Source organism: Larus michahellis, chromosome 14, assembly GCF_964199755.1.
Source record: "Larus michahellis chromosome 14, bLarMic1.1, whole genome shotgun sequence".
Classification (NCBI taxonomy): Eukaryota; Metazoa; Chordata; class Aves; order Charadriiformes; family Laridae; genus Larus; species Larus michahellis.
Genome location: NC_133909.1, coordinates 4922145 through 4945932, shown reverse-complemented (window position 1 = coordinate 4945932; position 23788 = coordinate 4922145). Strand labels below are relative to the sequence as shown.

The window sequence follows — 23788 nt, the reverse complement described above, 5'->3', positions numbered from 1 at the left end:
CTGAGCAACCTGGTCTAACTTGGAAGTTAGCCCTGCTTTGAGCAGCAGAATTGGGCTAGAGACCTGCAGAAGTCCCTTCCAAACTCAGTTTCTCTGGTTCTAGTTGAATGATGTAAAAAAAACAATTTTTGCTTGACTTTTAAAATATAATTGAATCAGAAGTGGGCCTGGACATGTGCACTGTAGTATCTTACTGGTGACTTAAGCTTCCAAGCCTGCATGTCTTCTACCAGAAGTATAAATAAATAAATTGGCCGTGAGGATCATTTTTACTGAAGTGATGGGAAAAGAGCAGTTGGGGGGTGAGTCATAAGTAGGTAGGTAAGAGGAATTAGAAGAAGGATTAGTTTTAAATCTCCCTTCTATGGAAAGGAGGGCATATTTAGAAGTATGGTGATTTCCATGGTTTTTTTTGTTAGTTCACTGATCAAAATAGGGGAGAAGGAAGTAAAAGTAGCATCATCTTAGCCTGCTGTACTGTCAGAGAAAACCTAAATTGAAAAAAGTCTCTTTAGTGGTCCAGATGTTGTTAATTACCTCAGTTTCTCTTTGAGGTGAGTTACACTGTTGCCCATGCTTGTGTTTTTAAAGTATTTGAAGTCAAAAATCAACAAATGCAATCTCCCAGATGCTGACTGCGTTCTTTTTTGCGGGTCTTACCTTTTTAATGGTGCAAGTTGGAGCTCTCCTTGGCTCTCAGTGAATCAACAAGGGTTTGAAAACTCTCACTTTTTTTATTCTTTTAGATCTGTTTAAAATACAGAAAGATCCTTAAGTTAACTGGTGTTCGGTGTCATAGTCAATGAAAAATAATTGAACTGTACAGTTGTAAGTACCATGACTCAGGGGGTTATTAGTGCCGAACCCCTATAATCTATTTGAATGTAGAACCTGGAGGTGCTGATATAACAGTATGATGGAAGCTTCTGTCCAGTATCTGTTCCAGTTCTTAAAAGACAATTAAAACGGACTAATTTGAAGGATACTGAGGCAGTGAGTTTCGTAGCAAGGTTTATATATAGAGAGGAAACAGAATTCCTACTTCTATGTTTTGGATCCCCAGATGGAGATAGGACAGAATTCCTCATTTTCAATCAGATGGTATTTTCATATAGGCAGAATTACAAATTTATGATTAGCTTTTCCCTGCAGTACAGACAGAACCACTAAGGGGAAGTGAGAAAATATTAGAAATACAGATGTGACAAAACTAGACTTTTTCCAACGTTTTCCCATGTTTTCCCACACGTTTTCCCACAAGACACTTTTCTGGCACCCTGCAAAGTTGCTAAACTCTTCAGACGTAGTGCCTAGGTCAGCACCTCTCCGTTTTGCTGGGAGCTGTAGAGATAGTAGGAGTTTTCTAGGGAATAGTTTGAAATGATCTGATGATGCTTGTCTGTTTTCCAGTAGTCAACCCAGAATGAACTTTTTAAAAAAAAGAGTAATTAGGATCACGATTTGCATTTTAGTTTTGACACCTCTGCTGCAGTTTCCTAGATTGCATGCTGCCCTTCTTTGTAATGCTCTGTGCAAGGCAAACACAAGTACTGGTCATAATCAGTAAGCGTACAAAATTATTTAAGTGTGGATCCTGTAAATGGTTGTTTGAAATACATAAGATACAATGCCAGCACACCAGCTAAATAGTGCTATTTGTTTTTATTGCTTACATACCTAATACACTTTTCAGCATGTAGCTGTTTAAACATGCATGTTGTCTAAACTTTTTTTTAATTGTATCTGTTGAATCAATCTTGGTGGCTCTGTCTGATTTCCTACTCCGAATGGCATCATCCTATAAAGGAAGAATCTTAGTTGAGTCAATGAAGTAGAGTGACAGCTTGCAAAACTACTCTTTCCTTTAAGTGGGTCGTATAGAGGAGTTTCTTCTATAGCAACTGTCCTGTGGTAGCACATCACGAAGCTATTGTAAACACTTTAAACAGTGAGTAAAATCAAATTCAGCTTGCTATAGACTAAATGTTTGATCAGGTCTCTCCCTCTGGGTGTGCTGGGGTTTTTGTTTTAGTTCATTGTATAACTAAAGAATATGCCTAAACCAACTTGATTCTGATCAAAGTAGAACATGTTTCTTACTTTGATTTTGGAAGTAAATGTAATACACTTGTGTTAATGCCATTTATTCAGAAGATCTGTTGTTTAATGTACACTCTTTATTCTGCTTTTTGGCTGAATTCCAGCTATAAAAAATACACTTCTATTAAAAAAACCTCTGTTTACAAATATGAATCAATTGACAGATGTGATCTTTTGATAATATTCAGGTGTTTGCAAGTTCTAACTAGATGTGATTTGTAAGTATATTGTGTATTCCTTGATAACACCATCCTTTCAGCATCAGCACGTGAATATTGTAAAATGTAACAGTAACACTTCTAGGCGTTAATATAGTTCCTGACTATAAGTTCCAGGGTTGTTTTTTGGTGTATTTATAACCTATATAGTACCACTGAATATTCAGAGCTCCTGATTTTGTGGCTGGTTTTTGTTTTGTTTTGTTTTGTTTTTTTTTTCCAAACTCGATCAACATTTGAGAGCACCACATCTCCGCTGTGCTTTGAAATCTGTGCTTTAGTCTTATCTGAGTAAGCTGCCCTTACCTTTTTTTTGTGAAAGATGCCTACGGGGGAGATAATGCATTAAGGTACTGCAGTAGTGTAAGAAGGGAGATGTTTTAGTATGAATATTTACATGGAATATTGGAGGAACTGTTGAGTATATGTTTTATGTGTTTCCGTATTTCTGGTACTTGTGTCCAAGTTGTGAAGATCTGCATTCTGCCCATCCTTACCCCACCCCAGCATTGTAGGACTCTGGTTTCCCATTATTATGTACGGGTTCGGTTTTTTTACTGGGCAATAAGACATCCAACCAGTGAATGAGCAACTAAAGCTATGTCTGGTTGTTACCATGTTTTTCTTAAATTGAAATAAGTTTGGTCTGAAAAGCATTAAGTTAAACTTGCAGGTACGAATAGTCTCATAAAATATATAGAACAGGTGACTAAATTGTAAACCTGTCTCTATGTCAAACAGGTATTGTTGTTTACTTTCTCACAGGGATTTTTATTTAATCTTTAGCAAAAAGGATGCCTTTGGCTGTCCTCTTTGCATACACTAGAGGAGCAGCGTTGTCATTATTGCTGATTAACTGAAATGTTTAGAAAACATTTTTATTAGCAAAACAGCTCAGACCTCTTTCAATTGTTGCTAAAACAATATAAGCAAAAAATACTTTCTACTGGGAAAAGCAAATAAATGAGTTGTTACTGAAGATATTAAGAAAAAAAAGAAAACAAACCAAAAAACAACGAAACAAAAAAAATGCAAAACAAACCAAAAAAACCCAACCCAGAAACTGGTCCATTTAACTTTCTTGCTGAAATGCATGTGCAGTTTTTTGGCATAGATTCTGTTCCTAATTTAGTACATTGAGCATGTTTCAGAAATAGGTCGTCTGTTAAATTCGGACACGGTCCATACTGAGAAGTAAGACTGAGAGAAAAGGAAGGTCATTGTCGATGCTTTCGCTTTTTCCTGATCCTTGGGGTGTGTATTGTAGGAAAAAAAGAATCACTGCGGTGCATGCGGCAAGAATCGTAGTGAAAATCAAATGCTGCCTTTATTCTATAAACATTCTTAGATTAATTTTAAGAAATGAAAACCAAAACACATGAGAGTGAGTGTTTTTAAGGCTACTCCACAGCGAGTGTTCTTTCCAATTCTTACATCATTTTTATGTTTAATATATTTTTCCAGAGAAATTATCGCTTTTGTTTACAGTCTGTATCTTGCATTCATGGCTGCGTTTCTTAGGCCTGTTCCAGCAGGCTATTGTTTCCTTTCTTTATAAAACTAGATCTACCTAGAATCGCTTAAAACCCCTCAACATTTTCTAAGGTTTGTTTCTGGGTATTATCTCATTGGGAAGTCCTTTTCATCATCTGGCAGAGGTGTGTAAATGTAATTGTGGGTTTAGTGCAGAGAGTAGTCTAACCGCTTAAGAAAGAGGAGATAGTGAAGTTATTTGAACTGTATTTTTAATTTTCTCTCAACAAAAGCACCTATAAGTTTCTTGTTTGCTCAATCTATTTGTTTACTAAGAAGTTATAAATAGCCTGTTCTGTTTAATGGGGTTAACTTCTAAATGCTGTATACAGAGACGTAGAAGGGGAAATATTCTAAGGTGCATTAATTGTATTTTATTTTCCAAATTTTTAAACAATTGCATATTGTTAATTTATTGTTAGTCTTTAAATTTGGGCATGCAATCTTTGGTAGTATATGAAAATCGGCAGCTTATTGAAATTGGCTCTTAAATTCAACTCTGAAAGAAAATATTTGAATGTAGTACTACAACAGCAATGTACTCTGTAAATTATGAGAATTAGGATTGGTATGTGTTTAATTTAATAATTATTTTAAGAGAAAAGAAACCAAATCTTTTAGTTAGACTCTGAAACTGGGTAGACCTCAAATTGGCCAACATTTATGCCCCTGATTAATTTTGACATCATGGACCTACTTCATTTGCCAAAGCTGTTCTTTGGCATCATAAAATAATCGTCTTTTGTATTCAAAATAGTACTTCTTTTAGGGATAGTTGCAAGATCGGGATTAACCTTAAGAAATTTAGAGACAACACATAAACTGCCCTTGTTACAAAGAATTGCATTTGCTTATATTTCTTTCCAAATTTCAGAATTGCTTACTTGGGGATCTTTTTCTGGCCACATCGATCTTTCCATATAATCTGTAAAATGAAGATGGTTGTAGGTAATTACATAAGATACCGTACCTTTTGATTTTTTAAATAGGGTTGTGATACATGCAAGTTACACAGCAGGTCTTACGTTCTGTAAACAGGTGGCTTATATATTTGTTTTTTACTTTTCAGCTGTACTTTCAGGTTTCCCAGCACAAACATCAAGATAACATTCACAGCTCTGTCCAATGAAAAGAGAGAAAAACAGGAGGCCCCGGAGTCCCCAGTGAAGCCTGTGCAACCCCAGATCTCTCCCTTAACAATAAACATTCCAGACAACATGGCTCACCTGATCAGCCCGCTCCCTTCTCCCACAGGAACTATCAGGTATTTAAACATTGCAGATTGGGTATAGGGCAATGGATGGTTACAGACTTCAGACAATGTTCTAATTAATTTTAAGTATTTTGCTTTTGTGGTAAAAGCTTAGTTGAAGCTAAGCGTAACCTGCCTTGGAGAAAACCACCATTCTGCTAACTAATAAGGTAGTTGCATGAACAGCCTTTCATATTCGAATTTAATATGTTAAATGTGTAACAATTTGCTCAGGAGCCTGGCATTCTCCGAACAGCAAAGGAGCCTTTTTCTTGCATCCCAGATTATTTAGATTGCTTTTTACTCTTGCATGCTTATGGCAACACTTTAAATGAGATAAGTCTAAATTTTACCGTTTTTAAACATTCTGATGGTCACTATTGCCCTGAAGTTTATCATCAGAAAGCATGATTTTTAGGTATCATTAGTGTGGCAAATAGAGTGATCTCTTACTCCAGAAGATCTATTATTGATTAGTCATTGCTGGAAGTAAACAGATGTTTTACTAAAAATCTAGTGTAAGATGAGGAGTTCAGCGTAGAGAAGTTTTCTGCAGGGGAGGTTAATCTGTGTTCTTTACTTGCTGTGCTGCTTAATTTGGCGATTGTAGCCGTTGTCTGACTTGGTATTTGGGACCGAACTCAATCAAACATACGCAAGTTGTCCTCACAAACTGGTAAAATTAGTTTAGATACAATTTTTAAAATTCGTAGAAAGTTCAGGAGCAAAAATTTTATTTGAAGGCCCTGGAAGTTGTGTTTCAAAGTCACATACATGCTTTTGAAAGTTTCCCACCCCCCCACCCCAATTGAGTGAAGGACTGTTAATGCTTGATTTTCAAAAATGTAGATCTTGTTAATGAAATTTGAATGTAAGGATAATTGACTTCTTTCATGCTTGCCAAGATCTTGATCTCAATATTGTAGTGTTTAATGAGATCTGTATAAATGGTGGAAGTAGAGAGAAAAGAGATCTAGACTTGACTGTATAACAGGTTTGCTTTCTTATTAAAATTCAGGGAAAACATATCTTGCCCAAGAAATGACAGAGCAGCTCATAAATATTTCAGATAATATCACATATATCACCACAGTCTTTGCCTCACTATGAATTTTGTAATTCTCTTCAGGGCTTTCATGCACCTGTTGAGTATAGTTTATTACAAAAAAAAAAAAAAAGGACGACAGTTCTGAGTCTATTTTGAGAGCAAAGCTTGACAGTTTCTCTTCAAATCATCCTGTTTTGTAGAAGACTTGTAAACTTGCTTTGATTATACCATATGTGTCGCTTTGTCAATATATGCTAAAGTGAGCACAGTAGAGGGATGTTGTCAGTTGATATGTGAAAACATAGAACAGCAATGACCTATATTTAAAAAAATTAGTTAGTATACACGTTTTGTCTCTAATCAAGGATTCTTCCATACAATGCTTGAAAAATCCAATCTCCCTTGTATAATATATCATAGTAGCAAATTGTTGGTGGATTTCTTGTGATGCGAAACTTGAAGAACATTTTTTTATATGTATTGCCCAATCTACGTTGCCTGCTTTCTTCTGTACATAAAAAGGGAGGTAGCAAAAAAACTTGAGAGGCCACGCAGACAGACAAAACTTGGTAGATGTGAATTCACTAAAGCTTTATTATATGAATCTAAATAACATTCTCTAGCTTTGTTTTGAACCATAAGTTCAAGTTAGGTTAAGGACTGCCGTTGGAGAGAAGGCTGGTTCTGGGGGCTTAGCAGGCTTTGTCATTCTAATTTTTAGTTAACTTTTTTTGTATTTCTGAGGACTGTGTTGAAATCAGTTACAGTATGAATTGCTGAGAAATACGTGTCCTTTTAGACATCTACCAAAATTTTTGGGGGGGAGAAGTGAACAGACTGATTGTCTCTTCTCTGTTGGCTAAATGGAAATTACAGAAGAAAACTGCCTTTGTGCAGCTGTGGTTCCTGTGGACTGTGCAAGGCAGAGGGACAGCCGTTAGAAAGATGTTACAGTGGACTTAGATACAATTTTATCTTTGTTTTTCTGTGATGGATAGTAAAATGTGAGGTATCAATAGCCCCTTCTTTCGTTTGGCGCTATTTTTTGGTTTGTAATAGTGTTATCTGCTCTGTTGGCGTAATACTGCGTTAAATTGGATGAATCTGTGTTGGAGCATCCCATTTATGGATAAGTTTAGGATTTTTGTACGTGCGCGTGTGTGTGTGTATGTGCACATACCTGTAAACACTTAAAATAAGGTTGGATTAGATCTAAATGAGAATCAAAACTTTTTTTCCTCACCACTTAGTGTATTTTCTCAAACGCGCAAAAATACTGTGCAGGGGAGATGATCTTTTTTTGAGCAGACTGAATACAAGCATATGGCAGAAATTTCATGCAAGATGTGTTTCTTGTTTCAGATGAGTGTCTTAAAATTTGTGGTTGCTTATTTAGTTCAAGTGGACTTTTCTGTTGACAAGTCTTAGACAAATACAATATAACCTAATAAATCAGTTAATCCTTTTTCCTTTGAGGAGGAAAGCTTGAGCTTCGTTTGACAGGTTTCTTCCTGCAGTGATTTTAATTCCCATGGATGAGTTAGGAAGGCTTGGAAGATGGAGTTTATAATGGAAATACTGACAGACCCTTAACTGTAGTCTAGAAGCTCTGGTAGTGGGCTTTTCTGCAATAAGAGCTTTTTGATTAGACATAATGTGGTGATATACTGTATAACAAAATAGTAGGATCTTCTTTTTATGCTCTACAGTGCTGCAAATTCCTGCCCATCTAGCCCCCGTGGTGCAGGCTCTTCAGGGTACAAAATGAGTCGTGTAATACCATCTGACCTACATTTAATGGCTGACAATTCACAGTCAGAAAATGACAAGGAAGCATCGGGTGGAGATAGCCCAAAGGTAAACATTGCTTGAAATCAATCTCATAAATTACATGAAAGTGAATGTAAGACTTCTGAGATTTTGTTTGCTAAGGTATAAGCACTAAGTCATAATTTAACATTACAGACTTTAAAAACAGTTTATAGGGTTTTGTGACAAGATGTGAGATTTATTTATTTATTTACCTGTCTTCCCTTTGAGGGAGGGTCTGTATGTATTTTCAGTTATGTATCTGTTTATAGGCCATTGAAAATGCTTTACCTTTGTATGTTTCTCCAAATTTTTAATGTTAACTTAGAATCTGCTAATTGGAAGAACAAAATTGTCTTTAGTTTCTTTTCTGCCTCAAGATTTTGGTCGTCCAAAAGTGCCTTAATTTAATTGTGTTTTGTAACTTTTAATGTAGAAAGTGGTGTATATATATATCTTTAAAGTTTATTGATGCAAACTTTTTCTTTTCTTGTACAGGATGACTCTAAGCCACCTTATTCCTATGCACAGTTAATAGTACAAGCAATTACAATGGCACCTGATAAGCAGCTTACACTAAATGGAATTTATACGCACATAACTAAAAATTATCCATACTACAGGACAGCAGACAAGGGCTGGCAGGTAAATTTGATTTCTGGAATGTTTTATTTTAGTTGTGAGTAATACTGGCAGCTATAAATGGTCATAAGAAGGCAATTGGTGAGCCTAACAGCCCTTCATAAATAGAATTTGTCAAATGAGTGTGTTGTCTTTTTCCTGGTTGTAAGTTCTGCAACAAAGTAGGCAATTTACATAATAATGTATTTGAAACACTGCTTTATTCATTGAATGGTATTCTCTAAACCTCTGGGAGCAACACTTACAGTGACACTTTCCTTCCCTTTTTGGGAAGGAAAGTACAGTTGGCATTGTGGAGTTAAATATATATATGCTATCTAGGATTGTAATTGGGTTCTGTAACTTATAATTGTGTAAACATCCGTATTGTTATCTTGAGATAAAATTAAGATATTAAATGTTACAAGTTCAGTTTTATTTGAAAACAGTGATCTTGACCATGCAATACAGTGAAGGAACAAGCGTGTGTTTTCTGTTGTTATCTTGCACTATTATGTGCCCTTTTTTTATTGATGCAACATAATCTATTTGTGAATTTAGCTTTTTTTTTTTTTTTGTACTGAGTTAGACCAAACCCGTCAATTCTGTAGAATTAATTTCTGCTTTCTTTTCATTTTTAAAGAGACCAACCTCGGCATTTGCCAGGATGACTAACCGAGTATGAATCAGTCTGGCACAGTCTTTCCAGATACGCATAAAGGTTCAATGCCTTTGCTGCTGTTTTTAGCTTCAGCAAAGGACAGAAGAGCACAATTAGCAGGACTGGCCAGTTTGCCCATATAACATTCAGTCTGCACTGTCGATCATGGAGTATCCATTTCACTGTGGTGCTGCTTAGTACAGCCATGATCTGCCGCAGAGGCATGCTCTGAAGTTATTTTCAGGGAAGTAAAATTTGGAGAGACTGGGGGAGGGGAAAAGCGAGGAAGTGTTAATACTCTACTTGCTGTCCAAGTCGAATACTAAAGAATACATGCCTTCTCAGTAGAGGAATAGATTTTAAATATTAATCGCATACTTATTTGTCATAGGGCCTATAGGAAAGTTGAATCACTCTTAGAGGAATTCCAAGGTTAGTGGGGAATGTAACTGTTCCTGGCGTTTTGCTAATGGTTTGGCTAGTAAAGGACTTAGCTGTTGTTGCGGCTAGGAAGTCTCTTTAAGAATGTTGTTTCTGTTTCACACATAAGCAATGCAGAATCCTGGCTGCAGTCGTACTAACAGATATGTTTTAGCAACAAGATTCTGTTTATAAAATGTTAATGTGCTTTTTGCTCCCCATTCTGAAATACCTCAAATATCTGTGTGTATAGTGCTGCTTTATGTAAGTATCATGGAACCAAACATGCGCGTACATTGTAAAGCATGGTTAAAGAATTCTGCCTTAGAACAGTGTATGTATTTAGATGTATAATACTTCACAAAACCAAGGTGGTAGACACAGCAGACATATATGTTCTGGAATAATTAATTAGCACCTATTCATAAAAACAATTGGAAAAGCTGAAAATTAGATGCTGTTCACTCAGTAGCCATATAAAGCACTGCTCTAACACTTAACAATGTACATCATGTGTGAATAGCTTTGCTAGCTTTTATCCATCAGGTATTAGATTACAGTTAGGATGATTTATATAATAGATGTTTTAAATAATATTTGAGGCTATATATTTGCATATTATTCAAAACATAGAGTATCTACATGTGTATAGTATCCAAATCTTATACCTTAATAAGTAGTATTGAGGTATTTATATCCTTTATTATATAAAGGTCTCATTTTGTTGGGGACTTGAAGTCTCCTCTTCATAAACTTATTTTAGCAGGTACTTTTGGATCTACTCTTTTATTCTAGCATATGGAGAAATAAATACAATTTATAAACATGTTCTTGGCATCCTTCTAGTTCTGTTTCAATTTTTGGCAGGGAAAACCATTTCTGGTTTCATCAGCTTGCATTTTAGAAACCGTACATGGTTATCATTGCTTTAAATTTTCCAAAGTTGCCATCAAGGTCATGAACTCAGACATTTGAGCAGGATTTGCATTTTATTTTTGCAAATTTTGAAGAGCTTTTGTTAACGTAAAGCTTTTTCTCCATTTTTTCCCCTGTTTACTCCACAAGTATTTCAGCATGTATGCTTATCTTTATTTTCTTCTTGATCAGTGACAATATTTAGAGAGATTTTGGCTTTATATCTCTTCAGACAAAAAAAAAAAAAAAATCTACAAAGCCAGGGATAGATACAGCCTCTTCAGGGTGTTAGCATTTTTCTACATCTCTCTGATTGAAGAGTTGTGTGTGTTACATCAAAGTTGAGGATAAAGTAATGTGTGAACTAGAGTGCAGTAATGAAGATCTTGCTGAAGGGCTGTTTTAGGACCTACTGCCATTTGTTGTTTTTCTAGACACGCTAAACCCTTGGATCCTTTGTTGAGACAGACTGGACTGTGGGTGAACTCCCAACAATCTAGCTGCATTTGGAACTTGTGTAATTTAACCTGCTCTTTCTGTATTGTGGAACAGTAACAGGATTATCATATAAGATCAGAATCAGTATATGCTGTATTTTACTGGCCCTCCTAGAATGAACTGACATTTTCTTTGACACCTGGGGAAGGGTGGTGTATGAAGACTGGTAATTTTTTTTTTTTTTAACACTGCATTATGCACAAGTGTTTGTAGTGTTCTAACAGTATGTTGCAATCACCATGTTTCTCATTAGAGAATTAAACGAGATTTCCGTTATTGCCGCAGTAGTATACTTGGGTTTTTTAATTGTTGGGAAAGATTTGAAAAATGCCAGAGTCCTTTCAGGTTTATGGCACTGCCTTTGTAGTGCTCTGAGTTCTGTTGAATTAAGGAATTAAAGAGCTGAACCCCGAGTCTCCTATAGCACGAACTGCTGCAGTAGGCCACATTCTGACTTGGAAAAGTTATATGAATTCTACATATTTTTTTATGTTCCATAGAATTCAATACGTCACAATCTCTCTCTGAATCGTTATTTCATCAAAGTACCACGTTCCCAGGAAGAACCAGGCAAAGGCTCATTCTGGAGGATAGACCCTGCCTCTGAAAGCAAATTAATAGAGCAGGCTTTTAGGAAAAGGCGGCCTAGGGGAGTACCTTGCTTTAGAACCCCTCTGGGACCACTCTCTTCTAGGTAAGGAAAAACAGATGATCAAAAAGACTATGGCTGTTGTTTAATCTTCAGGCTAATACAGACTTGATAGTTTTGGATACAGTCACAAGTTTAGTAATTTAATTTCATCCAGACTCAGTATTTGAATTCTGTATGATTTACTAGGAGGCTGCCCCATACACTAGGCTTGTTTTTACTGCTTGTTTTTAGTGTTAAAGAACTGACTCGGTTTGAGTAACTATCAGATGGTTAATGTAAGCAAGCCTTGCCATACCTTTGGGGTTTTTTTTACAGAATTATAATTTTAATTTCTAACTGCCATCTACTGCATTTTAAAACTGCAAAGAAAATTATCAAATACCAGCTACCCTTTTTTTGAACTTAGAGATGACAATTGTGTATTTAGTCTGATAATGTTCAAGCAGAATTCATGATGGAGAAATGCATGGGTTTAAATTATTCCCTCTGTAAAGTTATGGCCTTTCTGCTGGTGCAGATCTTTTATTACTTGCGTTGTAGACTGAGATTTGCTCATCATTCTTCTCCACCAGAAGAAACGTTCATGTTTCACAGATTGTTTAGAGAGTCTCTCTAAGAAGGCATCCAGCCACTACTTATCCATTAACTGTACCTGAAATTTGCTTTTAAATTTTGTCGCTGTTTAACAGAAGCGTTGTAAAAGATCATCAGCTGCTTTGGGTTGTAACTGTATTTGCCAGAAGGCAGAGGTGCCCTCCTGTGGCCAGTGTGTGTTAATGGCCTCTTTAGAGGAAGGTCACTGTCTTTCACAGTTCAGAAGTTAAACCACATCAGCTGCTGCTTTCATTTTTAAATACAGAAGTGCCCCAGCTTCTCCTAATCACTCTGGAGTGTTGTCTGCACACTCCAGTGGAGTCCAGACCCCCGAGAGTCTGTCCAGGGAAGGATCTCCAGTCCCAATGGAACCTGAGCCTAGTGCTATCCAGCCCAAACTAGCGGTAATACAAGAAGCGCGATTTGCACAGAGTGCCCCAGGTGAGGAATCCTGAAATCAGCATTTGGGGGTTGGAGGGGGAGAGGGATAATATATAAATACTACCAAGACTTCACGGGTACGCTAAAAAAAAAAGGTAAACATTTAACCTGTTAACGTGGACAGCAAATCTTGGATAAACGTGTAAATGTGCCGGGTAAATTCTGTTTGCATGCGTAAGGACTGTCATCTGTGTGCTGTTCCACTTTGTTACTAAGCAGGGATTGTGCTTCTGTCTTGTATAGGACTGTATTGTCTTGTAACAGTTGTCTTTTTCTTTCAAACTGTATTCTTTCTGGTTTAGAAAAAAACTCAAAAACTAGTTTACGTGGGTTACAGAAATAAGCAGAGGTCTTGCACGCATCTGTGATCATGTCATCCTTTCAAAAGTAGGCATAAAAAGAATTGAAAGGATAAAGAGAGAAAGAATAAATTTGCGCGATAAGCATTTTCCTATTTAAAAAAGAGCATAAAGCATGATGTGATAAGGATGTATTTGTTTAATTACTTTAGCTTATATACTTTTGCCATCTCTTTTCTTGGTGATATTCTGGTACTGCGGAAGTGCCAGTGACCATTCTGTGGCGAAGGCAAGCGTGGCCTGAAGCAGAGGCACCAGGCTTTCCCCAGCTTAGGAAGCTGAGGGTTTTGCCAATGCAGACACGCAACACACAATGCCTGAAGCACTTGTATGTTCCCATCTATGGAAAGGAGTTCTACTAAATGAGTACTAAACATAGCTTTGGTAGAATAGCTGCATTTGGGAGAAGGCAGGAGTGGCTGGTGCCCAAATGGTGTATGGGTCTTACTGAGCTAATGTAGCACTTACCTTGAGTATGTGGCTTGGAATAGCCGTGTGTCATAATCTTCATTGTCCGGTTTTATCTTTTGGATAATTCAAGTATTGGTGAAGGAGGTTGTTAATTCTCTGAGGCTTTAGTGTTAAAAGGATGGCTGTCTTAAAAGAAATAATTAAAATTGGCAGACTGATTTTTCTCTCTTTCTTGGTAGGATCACCTCTATCTAGCCAACCAGTTTTAATTACTGTACAACGGCAGCTACCACAAACTATTAAACCCGTCACCTACACTGTTGCAACTCCTGTGACAACATCGACATCCCAGCAGCCTGTAGTTCAGACAGTTCATGTTGTCCACCAGATACCAGCTGTGTCTGTCACAAATGTGACTGGATTAGCACCAGCAAACACTTACACTGTAGCTGGACAGGCAGTAGTCACGCAAGCTGCGATGGTAACCCAGCCCAAGGTAGAACCTCAAGAGAATGGAGACCACAAGGAAGTAAAAGGTGAGAACCTGTGGGGTTAGTTGTTTTGCTAGCTCTTCTATACAGAAGGATTATTATTTGAAACTTACTTCCAGATGAACGCTTGACATGGTTGGCTAAAACTGAAGATTTTTGCATCACCATAAGTTGGACCTAGTAATAAAAACAATATACTTTTTCACTGAGGGCTGATTGAGTAAAAAAATGGTTCTTTAATACTTTCTTGTTTTTAACAATGTTTTATCTTCTGTTTTTCAGTTAAAGTGGAGCCTATACCTGCTATTAGTCATGCTACAATAGGAGCTGCTAGTCGTATCATTCAGACATCTCAGACCACACCCTTACAGACAGTTACTATAGTGCAACAGGCACCTCTAGGTCAACACCAGCTACCAATAAAAACTGTAACGCAGAACGGAACGCACATAGTACCTATCACCACTGCGATACAAGGACAGGGCAATGCTGGTACGTATTATGTCATAGTATTTTGTTGCTTTGTACGTGTTAAAAACTCAATGTGACTGGTGCTGAATTCTTGAATTCTGGTCTCATGTCTCTTGGAGTTATACTGAAAACTAAGTTGACAAAAAACTTAGATTACAGTCTTGTAAGGGATTGTTCCCTCCCTGTTGGAAAGAACCAGTGTTTCTCTTAATTGATGATTACCTGAACAGCTATCTATTCTCTTTGTGGTCATTATAGGGATGTACTTAGTGGTGACAACCCATCCTCCCTCCTCATTAAACCCAGGATATAAACAAGTTTTAAAAGAAGTTCCTGTAGAACAGTGCCATTAAAACGGTAACTGCTCCCCACATGATTTGTAAAGAACCAACCAACAGGAAAACAAGACGGAAGTTGCTTGTGGGTTGGCTTTTTGAACTGTTACTTTTTATTCTGTTTTTATTGAACCTGTACCTAACAAAAATTCTGTAAGATTTTGAGATTATTCTTGTCTGAATACCATCTTTCCCCTCTCAGACTCAGCAGTCTGAGTGGGTAGCCGTACTTCTTCATAATTTTCATATATTCACACTTGTTTACAGACTGTTCGGTTTTGGTTTGCTTTGCAGGTGCATACAGCTTGTTTTAACAGTTTCACTTTGAGATGTTATCTGATACTGAAGTAGCTTTTTTTGTCATAAAATATATTTACGGAAATAGTTTTAGGCTATCTTATATCAATTTATTACCTGCATTTCTTTTCCGAAGTCTTTCTAATGGAGTGCAATATATGCTTTGTTTCCTTTTTACTCTCCATCCATCACTGACATTTATAGGTCAGTGTTCTGTCTGCTTCCACTTCATTTCCAGCTTAAGTAAAGGAAAAGCAATCGCTGTCAGACTTCACATGCACTTTTTTTGGCAGAAGGGGACGTATGAATTGAGACGAGAGTCATGTGAAATATACTGAAAAGTTATTTTTAAAAGTAAGAAATAATTCTTTTTGTCTTTTTCCTGGACTCTGAAAGCTCATCTCGTTTCAACATGTTTTCCTTGGTAGGGAAACCTAATGGCTGCTAGGGGTATTTAAGAAATGTGTCTGAATGTAGGAGTAGAATTGTGGTGCTTCTCACTGTTTCACTCTGTGTGATAGGGGTGCGCTTGCAGTGATGGGAGTTTTTGCTCTGAGATTCCTGGGCTTAAATACCTTATGAGATGTTCACATTTTGAACAGCAAGTGAAGTGTATTCCGGGTCCTGGTCTCTCAGTTACAGTAACTCCTAAACCAGCAAGAAACAATTCTCAGACAAAGCATCTGAAGGGGGAAATAGGTCTCCAGAAGTACAGATGTGTTTGTACATGTCTGCAAATATGTCTGCATTCACACACGTACATCTACATATGTCTGTGTTCACATGCATACATCTGTATTTACACACACATTTCTCTGTGTGTGTTTGTCTTTGGAGAAAGAAGATTTGTGCAATCTGAAAGCTAAGAAATCCAGAGCAACTACCGTTCTTCTGACATGTTCTATTTGTAGTAGAAGGTGCTTTCAGATCTTATTCTCAGCAAAACAGTTTGTCAGTGCTTTTTACTACCTGTCAGTCTAACTGAAAGCTGTGAAGTCCAAAATAAATTCAAGCCTCTTATTGCAGAATAAAATTACATAACTAGATAGTCTTTATTTCAACTTTCAGTGTAGATTTCAAACATCGTTGTTCTTTTTTGTGTTTCATACTTCCACGTATTGGTTGTGGCTGCAGCCAGCAAGTCTCTTTCTACTACAGAGACCCCAGAGTGAATAATGCAGTAATAGTCTTAATGCACGTTTGAAAATCAAGGGTAAACTTCTTGTTTTTATTTAAGCAACAATAAATTTTCAGTAAAGCATTTTATTCAGAACTAACTGTATGGCGTCTATTCAGAAATTGTACAAAGAATAGCTTTTCTAATAGAAGCTGAAGGACTGTTGAGATCCAAGGACAAATTATTTTACAGTTGCAGCAGAGCTTTTTGCATCAGGTAAATATCTTCTGAAGTATTTGTTCTACCAGTAAACACTAAGTACAAGAACAGTTTGGGTACATGCAGAGGTGATATTCCAGGTATTCTCTAGGACAGCTTGTTAAGAACGAATATAACAAGTTTAGCAAATAAGATAGACTTCATGTTTAAACTCCACTAGCAGGTAATACAGTAATGTCAGCCAATCAGTGGTGCTGAAGAAAGGGAGCTTGTGTGTAAAAGAGCAAGTGATTTGATAATATTTAGATAAATTTTCATGAAACACGATGGAACAAGTAAATAAATAATTAGTATTTTGCATTATTTCCAAAGACATTTGAATTTGGTTTAATAAAGTCAGTGTCAGTACTGAGAAGGGGACTGCTAACAAGTAGAGGGAAGGAAACCTTGGATGTCTCAGAAGGTTTAAAGGACTGTATTTGCCCATTAATGGTGACTTGTACTATCTCTTCCATGGAATGAGAAAGATTAAAATCTTGTGTAGGATGTTGAACTATATACATTTCTGTTGATCTAATTCAGTTGTGCACTTGAATCTAGTCCAGTGCGTTATTTCTTAATACTACTACTGGTTAAAGCATTGTCTTTTCCGTATGCTGTGGGTAAATGCCTCATTATTTGTCGAAGAGGAATTGCTGTTTGAGTTGTCTGCATCTCATGGCTGTGTGAATTGTGTAGCTTTTCTTAAGTAACTTATGTCTGCAGATGAATATGACATGGTGGTGCTCTCCGTCCAGGCCAAGTAGCATGTCCTTCAGTGATCCATAGACATGGCCAGATCCTACTGAAAGGGGACTTTGAATTCGCTTCCCAGTTTTGTCACAAATTATGGCGTAGATTGGCTTTCAGTCATTTAATCCTCAGTCTTCAGGTTCCCATAGACAAAATGGAGATACTTCCAGTTTTTTCACCTTTGTCCAAATCTGCATAAATGTTGAGTGATTTGGGAAAATGTCCTTCAGGTTTGTACAAAGAGTGAACATTTGTGCCTGAATCTCAACTGGGATTGCTAATACCCCACATAGAACTGATAAACGACTTCATCATTTTAATGAAAATGCAAGTTTTGATTTCGGTATCGTCTGTTTCCACAAGGATTGGGGTTCTGAAGTTTTTATTATCTTTTTACAGCTGCTGCAAGTCCTTTGCATATGTTAGCAACCCATGCATCTGCATCGGCATCTCTTCCAACAAAGCGGCAGAACGGAGACCAGTCAGAACAGCAGGAACTCAAACGTATCAAAACGGAAGATGGAGAGAGCATAGTCATAGCTGTTAACGTGGACACCCCGTCTGTGGCAGTGAGTGATAAAGGCAGCCAGAACTAGAAACTTAGGGGAGTTTTCTTTTTTTTTTTTTTTAAAAAAATAAACTCCATGGTGCCAAAAGGAGACACTTAAATATAACACCTAAAATGTTGGAACATGTTCTCACGCAGTGGGGAAAGGGGCCCTGTGATCAGACTTCAACTTTCAGCACTGAAAAAAAAAAACAACACAGGTGGCCTTAAAACTTGGTAATTTAAAGTCAAACTGCAAAACATCTTGTTCCAGAGGCTGTGACCCCCGCTCCTCCCTGCCCCCTACTGAACTGTGTACACTGAGAAATACAGTGTTGGGGAGGGCTGCAGCTTTAAAAAAATCTTTATCAGATTATTTTAAGGACTGAGTATCTCAGTGTAACGGCAGCATGATAAGCGCTTAGTGTGAACTGGTTTCAAACGATTGTATATTCCTTAAAGGGAACAGAGGCAAGGAGCCATTTCCTACATCTTGGCAGCTAGCCTTTCATAATGACCTACCCGATGCAGTTGTTGGTAGATATGCAGTATTTTGTTGTTCACATGTGGAATTAGAAATTTTTGAGGTGTATTTTCATTTCTTTGCAAAAATAATGGGGTCTTTGACATTTCAAATCACTCCATTTCTACTCCGGAAACTTTGGAATCACACAATACTTTTCATGTGAAATTTTGTTTGGTAAAAAACTGAATGTAGGGTTTTTTTAACCAATGGAATGATTTACTTTTGTCTGTCCTGTTAAAGTTCAGATAAAGCTACTTTATTACATCTGCAAATTTTCATATTTTAGCAGTTGCCTGATAAATTTAATCAAATTTTATTACCATGTGTAGTGATCAAATGCTTCTTTGGGCTTGCATGTAACTGATTAGAAATTACAATGTAAATGAGCCGTTAACTGACCTAAAGAACTGCTATGAATTTGACCAGAGCTGCACTTATCTGTTTCTCTTTCTGCTACCTTTTGCTGTTTGTTACTTTGTGTTGACTTTGACTGTCCCTGGCATATTTTTCCAGTCTAAAGTAAAACAAGAGTCTCGCTTAATATTGTGTATGTTTAAGATAACAGACTGTTCTTCATTTAGAAAGATGAAATTCTTTATCACAAGTCCTTTTAAAAAGAGAGTAAAACTATCTTGTCAGAGGTATATTCGATATTTTTAAGCTTAAGCACCCATCAGTAGAAATTAATCTGACCAGTTTCTCCGTAACACTTTTGATGTCATACACTGACCTTTTGGGGTCTCCATTAAGAGTAGCTGTTGTGGTTTTCTAACAGTGGCTACCATATTATTATTATAATATTTTTTTTAAGTGTGTGTTCTGCAGTTGAACATTTTAAAATGTATTGGTAATTTCTCACTTTAATTGTGGTAATAGATTCCACTTTACATTTCAAAATTAAATTTAAACGTAAGGCTGCTGTTCAGTCTTTAATTCACATAACGTCTTATTTCCTCATGCAGTAAGGTGAGTGAAAGCTAGATAGTTGGCTTAATTTGAATCTGATTTTTTGTCATTTTCTGTAATAATGATGCATTATTTATATTTCCTTTCCCGCTACGAAAGGAAAAACTGTATTTTCATGGTGGACTGAACAGTTTGGAGTGGTTTATTTAGGCAGCTTTTGGGAACTATTTACCTAAAGACCAAATACGAGAAATCTGTACAAGTTTTGTGTTCATCCACAAAATGGAACTGTTACAATGTCTCTGCAGATAATACATATTAAAAAACTACGAAAAAAACTCTACACAAGCTGAATTTATAACAGGCATTTAAAAAAAAGCATAACCTGAAAAGAAACATTTCTGTAAAATTGCAACATTTTCTTTAGAGGTTTTAAAAATAAAAAAGTAAAGTTTTAACATACTTTTTTTAAGAAAAAAATCCAGTACTAGTAATTTAATTTGGTGTTGAATGAATTGACTAGAATGTGGTTTATTTTCAGAAGTGAGAATCTGTTCACAACTAGGGCTAGGTGAATAATAGTGTATAAGATTTTTTAAATAAAATTAAATTTTATTCAGCAAATTAACTAAGTTGAAATTACTCAACAAGTGTGTTTGAAATATTTATGTATATATTGGGGTGATTAATCCGATTTATGTTGGCAGTGCCGCAGGAAACAGTATCAGACCAAAGAAGCCAAGGTGATGAGTTAACGGTAGGGAATCTGTACGTGATGCCCTCCTGGGCAGAGGGGGAGATGAGAATGTGGCTGGGTCCCGATGCTGTAACGTGGTGGTGTTTTACACTTTTTGACGCATGTGGAATTTGGCACAAGAACGCGCCTTCGTTCAGATGGATAAACCCTTTGAAAAAGCCGTGTGATGTGAGAAAACTGCTAATGGTCTTACATAAAAATTACATATGCTTATCCATGCTTTTAGTGATGCCGAAGAATGCTCGTGTGGGATAATCTCCACTGCTTTTGACTAGTGGAGACTCCTCTGTCTTATGTGTCAGACCTTACTGAAGCGAGTCGTTGGGTTGTTTCAGCCAGAACTGTTCCCTGGTTTGTCCATGTATTTCTGTGCCTCCCGCTATTAATACAGTGACGGTTACTGCATGATGGCAGAGGCTGAACGGGACTCCTGTCACGCTGCTGCGTCCGAGGTGATGCTCGTGACCTTTCTTAAATTGGCCCTAGGTGCCGATCATCCTGGACGCCCATGATCAATGTGATCTTTCTTCTGCAAATGGAAAATGTCTTCCGGTGATTCATGTACCTAGAGATTTGACCTCTCTTTAGGAACTGATGGAACCTTTCCCGTTACCTTTTGTGTTTTATGATGCACGGTATTATTTCCTTTTGTGCTCCTTCTGGGCTGCCTGTTCAGTGTTCTTTCTGTTAAGAGGCAGCTTTTGTGTAAACTTTAAAATTACTTCGAAAAAGACCCAGAATTCTAACATACGGAAGACCTAAGCGTGCATTTGCGTCCAGTGACGGAAGCGTTCATCTCCACTGCCAGCGTGTTCTGTCCTCCTTGCATGAGATCCCTCTCCCTGTCCTTACGCCAGCTTTGTTTTTGATGCAGCTGCGTGTGGCAGCGGCCCCGTGTCCCGGAAGGTTTGGGAAGGCAGCAGCACGGTCTCTGGGGTGGTGGGATATTCTTACCTTTGGACAGAACAGTCCTGCCTCCGTGCTGGCCGCTGTAGCAGCAGCCGTAGGGGTATGGCATGGTCCAGGAAGTGACACCGAGTCTTCAGAACAGAGGGGACTGTGGATGGAGTGGTGTGAAAGTCTAATTCTTTTTGATCAGTGTGCTTAGTCTCAGTTCTGAGCTGCTGCTTCCCCCTGCCCACGTTACGACGTATTTACCACAATAGTAGCGGTCTTTATGATGCCATTTTTAATTGAGCCAATTTAGGTGAATACCTGTACTGTGCTAATTCCAAAAGATACAAAAGCACTTCTGCTTCATAAACCACTTGACAGTACAGATTGCTGTACAGGAGGCAAAACTGGGAAGCCTTTGCCTTTACTTGCATGGTTGTTACAATACAGGTTTATTTTAAAATGCTGGTTTTTAGAATTACTTAAATTCAAAAGTGGAACTTGAAGTTTCAGCGATCTGTGTTTCATATCTTGATTTAATTTTCCCCCAAAAGGTAATTTTGAGGGGTTGGTAGTCATTAATACAGGTTGTGATTCTATATAGCGTGTGATTTTATATATATATCTATCTGTGTGGGTGATAGATATTTATCTAAATATATTTTTTCTTTTTTTTATATATATGTATCTCATTTATACTAAATTGAGTGCTGCTTTCTACTAACCTGATTGACCCCTTTCTATACATGTCTCTTAACTACATAGTTTAACATTCTCACTAACAATCCTACAGTGTGTCTGACAAAGTTTATAACGGGAATGTCTGAAGTTAGTAAGTGCACAGGTTGCTTTTAACCATCAGGTTGTTCTTGATCTTATTTGTGGGCTGGCAGGTGAAAACAAGCTTTACTCCTGCTTCTGCTTGTTTTCTTTCCTAACTATTAATCAAGCCAGACTTTGAATTAAGAATTATTTTTTGTATCAGAGAGTCTCATTCTTCTAGAAGTTGTGTTGGCATTTGGGGCTGATTTCAGGCATGTAGCCAGGGATTTGCATTAGTTCACTGATTTGGCTTTAAAAAAACATTGGCCACAACTGTATTGATTTAGCACAGAGTGCCATACTAACAGAGAGATTATTATTTTTTGTAATAAGTTTAATGAGCTGTGCACTTTCTGGAATAATTTTCATTAATGGTGGGTTGGTTTCTGATCTTTTTATATGTTAGTTACGTTCTTTTTGTTTCTCATCAGAGCTGGAGAAATGGTTTTGTCTATAGCACTAGAAAAAATTACTAGAATGCTGGGTCTGGTTTTCATGTCAATACTTCCAAGAGCTGGGGAGAAATCAAAGGAGGGCTACGAAACTACTGTGAAAGGCTGAAAGAGCACAACCTATTCCTCTAACAGAAAGAATGGACTATTGTGAGAAATTCCACAGGATCTCTTACAGACCAGACTGAACAGAGTCATTGGCTTGTTTAAAAAAAATACAACCTTTGGGGAAGAAGAGGAAAAAAAAAAGCAGTAAAATGGATGCATGGAAATGGCTAAATAAGACAGAGGTAGATTCACTGGTGCGTGACTCCAGAACAAGACTGTCTTTCTGAAGCGCACATTATTCCGTAGCCTTTGTATTTCAGTCCGCGCTGTCTGCCACAGCCCTGTTGGCTGACATATGTAAAAACTAGTCGCGTGTCTCGCTTTTCTAACTTTACTGATTATTCTTGTGTTTTCTACTTTAATGTGCATACTTAAAGGTTCTGAAAGAAATACTCGTATTGCGTGGCTCCTCCTGGCAAACACCTGGAATTACCATTGAATTTATTGCACTGGCTAATCTTTTAGTTTTCCTTTCAGGATTTTGAACTGTGACACAGCTGCTGTGGAAAGAGACAGCAAAATAGGGGGAGAGAAGGTGTTTAGATATTTTTAAATACAAAATAAATTAATAATCCATATAGTTAAGTAGCTGGTGCTGGTGGAAATACATTGTTTTTCAGGAATCGTCATTTCATCACAGATTAATGCAGTCTGCACCGCTGGCCTGTGTCCCTTCCAGTCAGCGATGCGCTCTGCCGAGCAGGGCTGTCTCCCAAAGCCACGTGTTTCTAGCTAGGAGTTAAGACAACTGTACTTAAAGGAATAAATGCTATTGGACCTCTGGACTATAATACTCATCTTAAGCTAATAACTTGACATTTTAAAATCGATTTAATCCTCTTTTGACACATAAAGTAGACTTCTGACAGCTTGCCTTGCCCCCCTTTTACTCTGCAGCCTCCTGTAGAGCAGGACTTTGTTCGAAAGGCGACTGGTTGCTTATTCAGGCCTTTTAAACCTTGCCTTCTGTTGAGTGCGAGCTCCTCTCTGAGGAAAGCACTTCTTTAACATCCTGCCCAGGAAGACCGGGCCTTTGTGAGAGGCCGAAAAGGTGGGTGAGCATTACTGCTGTATACCTGGGCGCTGCAGCCATGCAGTATCATAAATAAATCAACATGGTGGATATGCGGTCTATCGAATACTTAAAATACTATTTATTTTCCAAAAAAGTGACTAACTAAAATACTGTTCTGTTCCATTGTTGAGGTACGTTTATCCACTATCCCACGTAATGCAAAGTTTGCATTAAAATTACCCGCATGATGCAGTACAGCAGAAAGTGATGTGATGGAGTATGGCAGAGCAACCTGGAGCCAACACCAGCTGGGAAGACACATTCCTTTACCTAATTTTTGATCCCTGTAAAATAGCCTATATACTTAAAGATAAGATTTGCAAGTAGTACAAGAAGAAGGAATTTGAGATTAAATACATTTAGGTATGTATTAATGGATACCATCGTTAGTACAGCACTGTTGTCTGCATGTGTAGTTAAGTGTGATTTTCATTCTTTTTGTCACAA

The 23788-nt window shown here is 37.4% G+C and overlaps 1 protein-coding gene across 4 annotated transcripts in view; it reads left to right on the top strand.

The window, feature by feature from the left end:
* Positions 1-19861, top strand: part of FOXK2 (forkhead box K2) — a 48555-nt gene extending 28694 nt beyond the window's left edge. For all 4 annotated transcript variants that reach the window (XM_074607720.1, XM_074607719.1, XM_074607723.1 and 1 more), the window contains exons 2-9: positions 4921-5115; positions 7861-8008; positions 8459-8605; positions 11576-11769; positions 12587-12762; positions 13772-14068; positions 14306-14515; positions 17654-19861. In XM_074607720.1, the coding sequence (XP_074463821.1) occupies positions 4921-5115; positions 7861-8008; positions 8459-8605; positions 11576-11769; positions 12587-12762; positions 13772-14068; positions 14306-14515; positions 17654-17850 (1564 nt within the window). In that variant the 3' untranslated portion in view covers positions 17851-19861. The remainder of the gene's footprint in view (positions 1-4920; positions 5116-7860; positions 8009-8458; positions 8606-11575; positions 11770-12586; positions 12763-13771; positions 14069-14305; positions 14516-17653) is intronic.
* The last annotated feature ends 3927 nt before the right edge of the window (positions 19862-23788 follow it).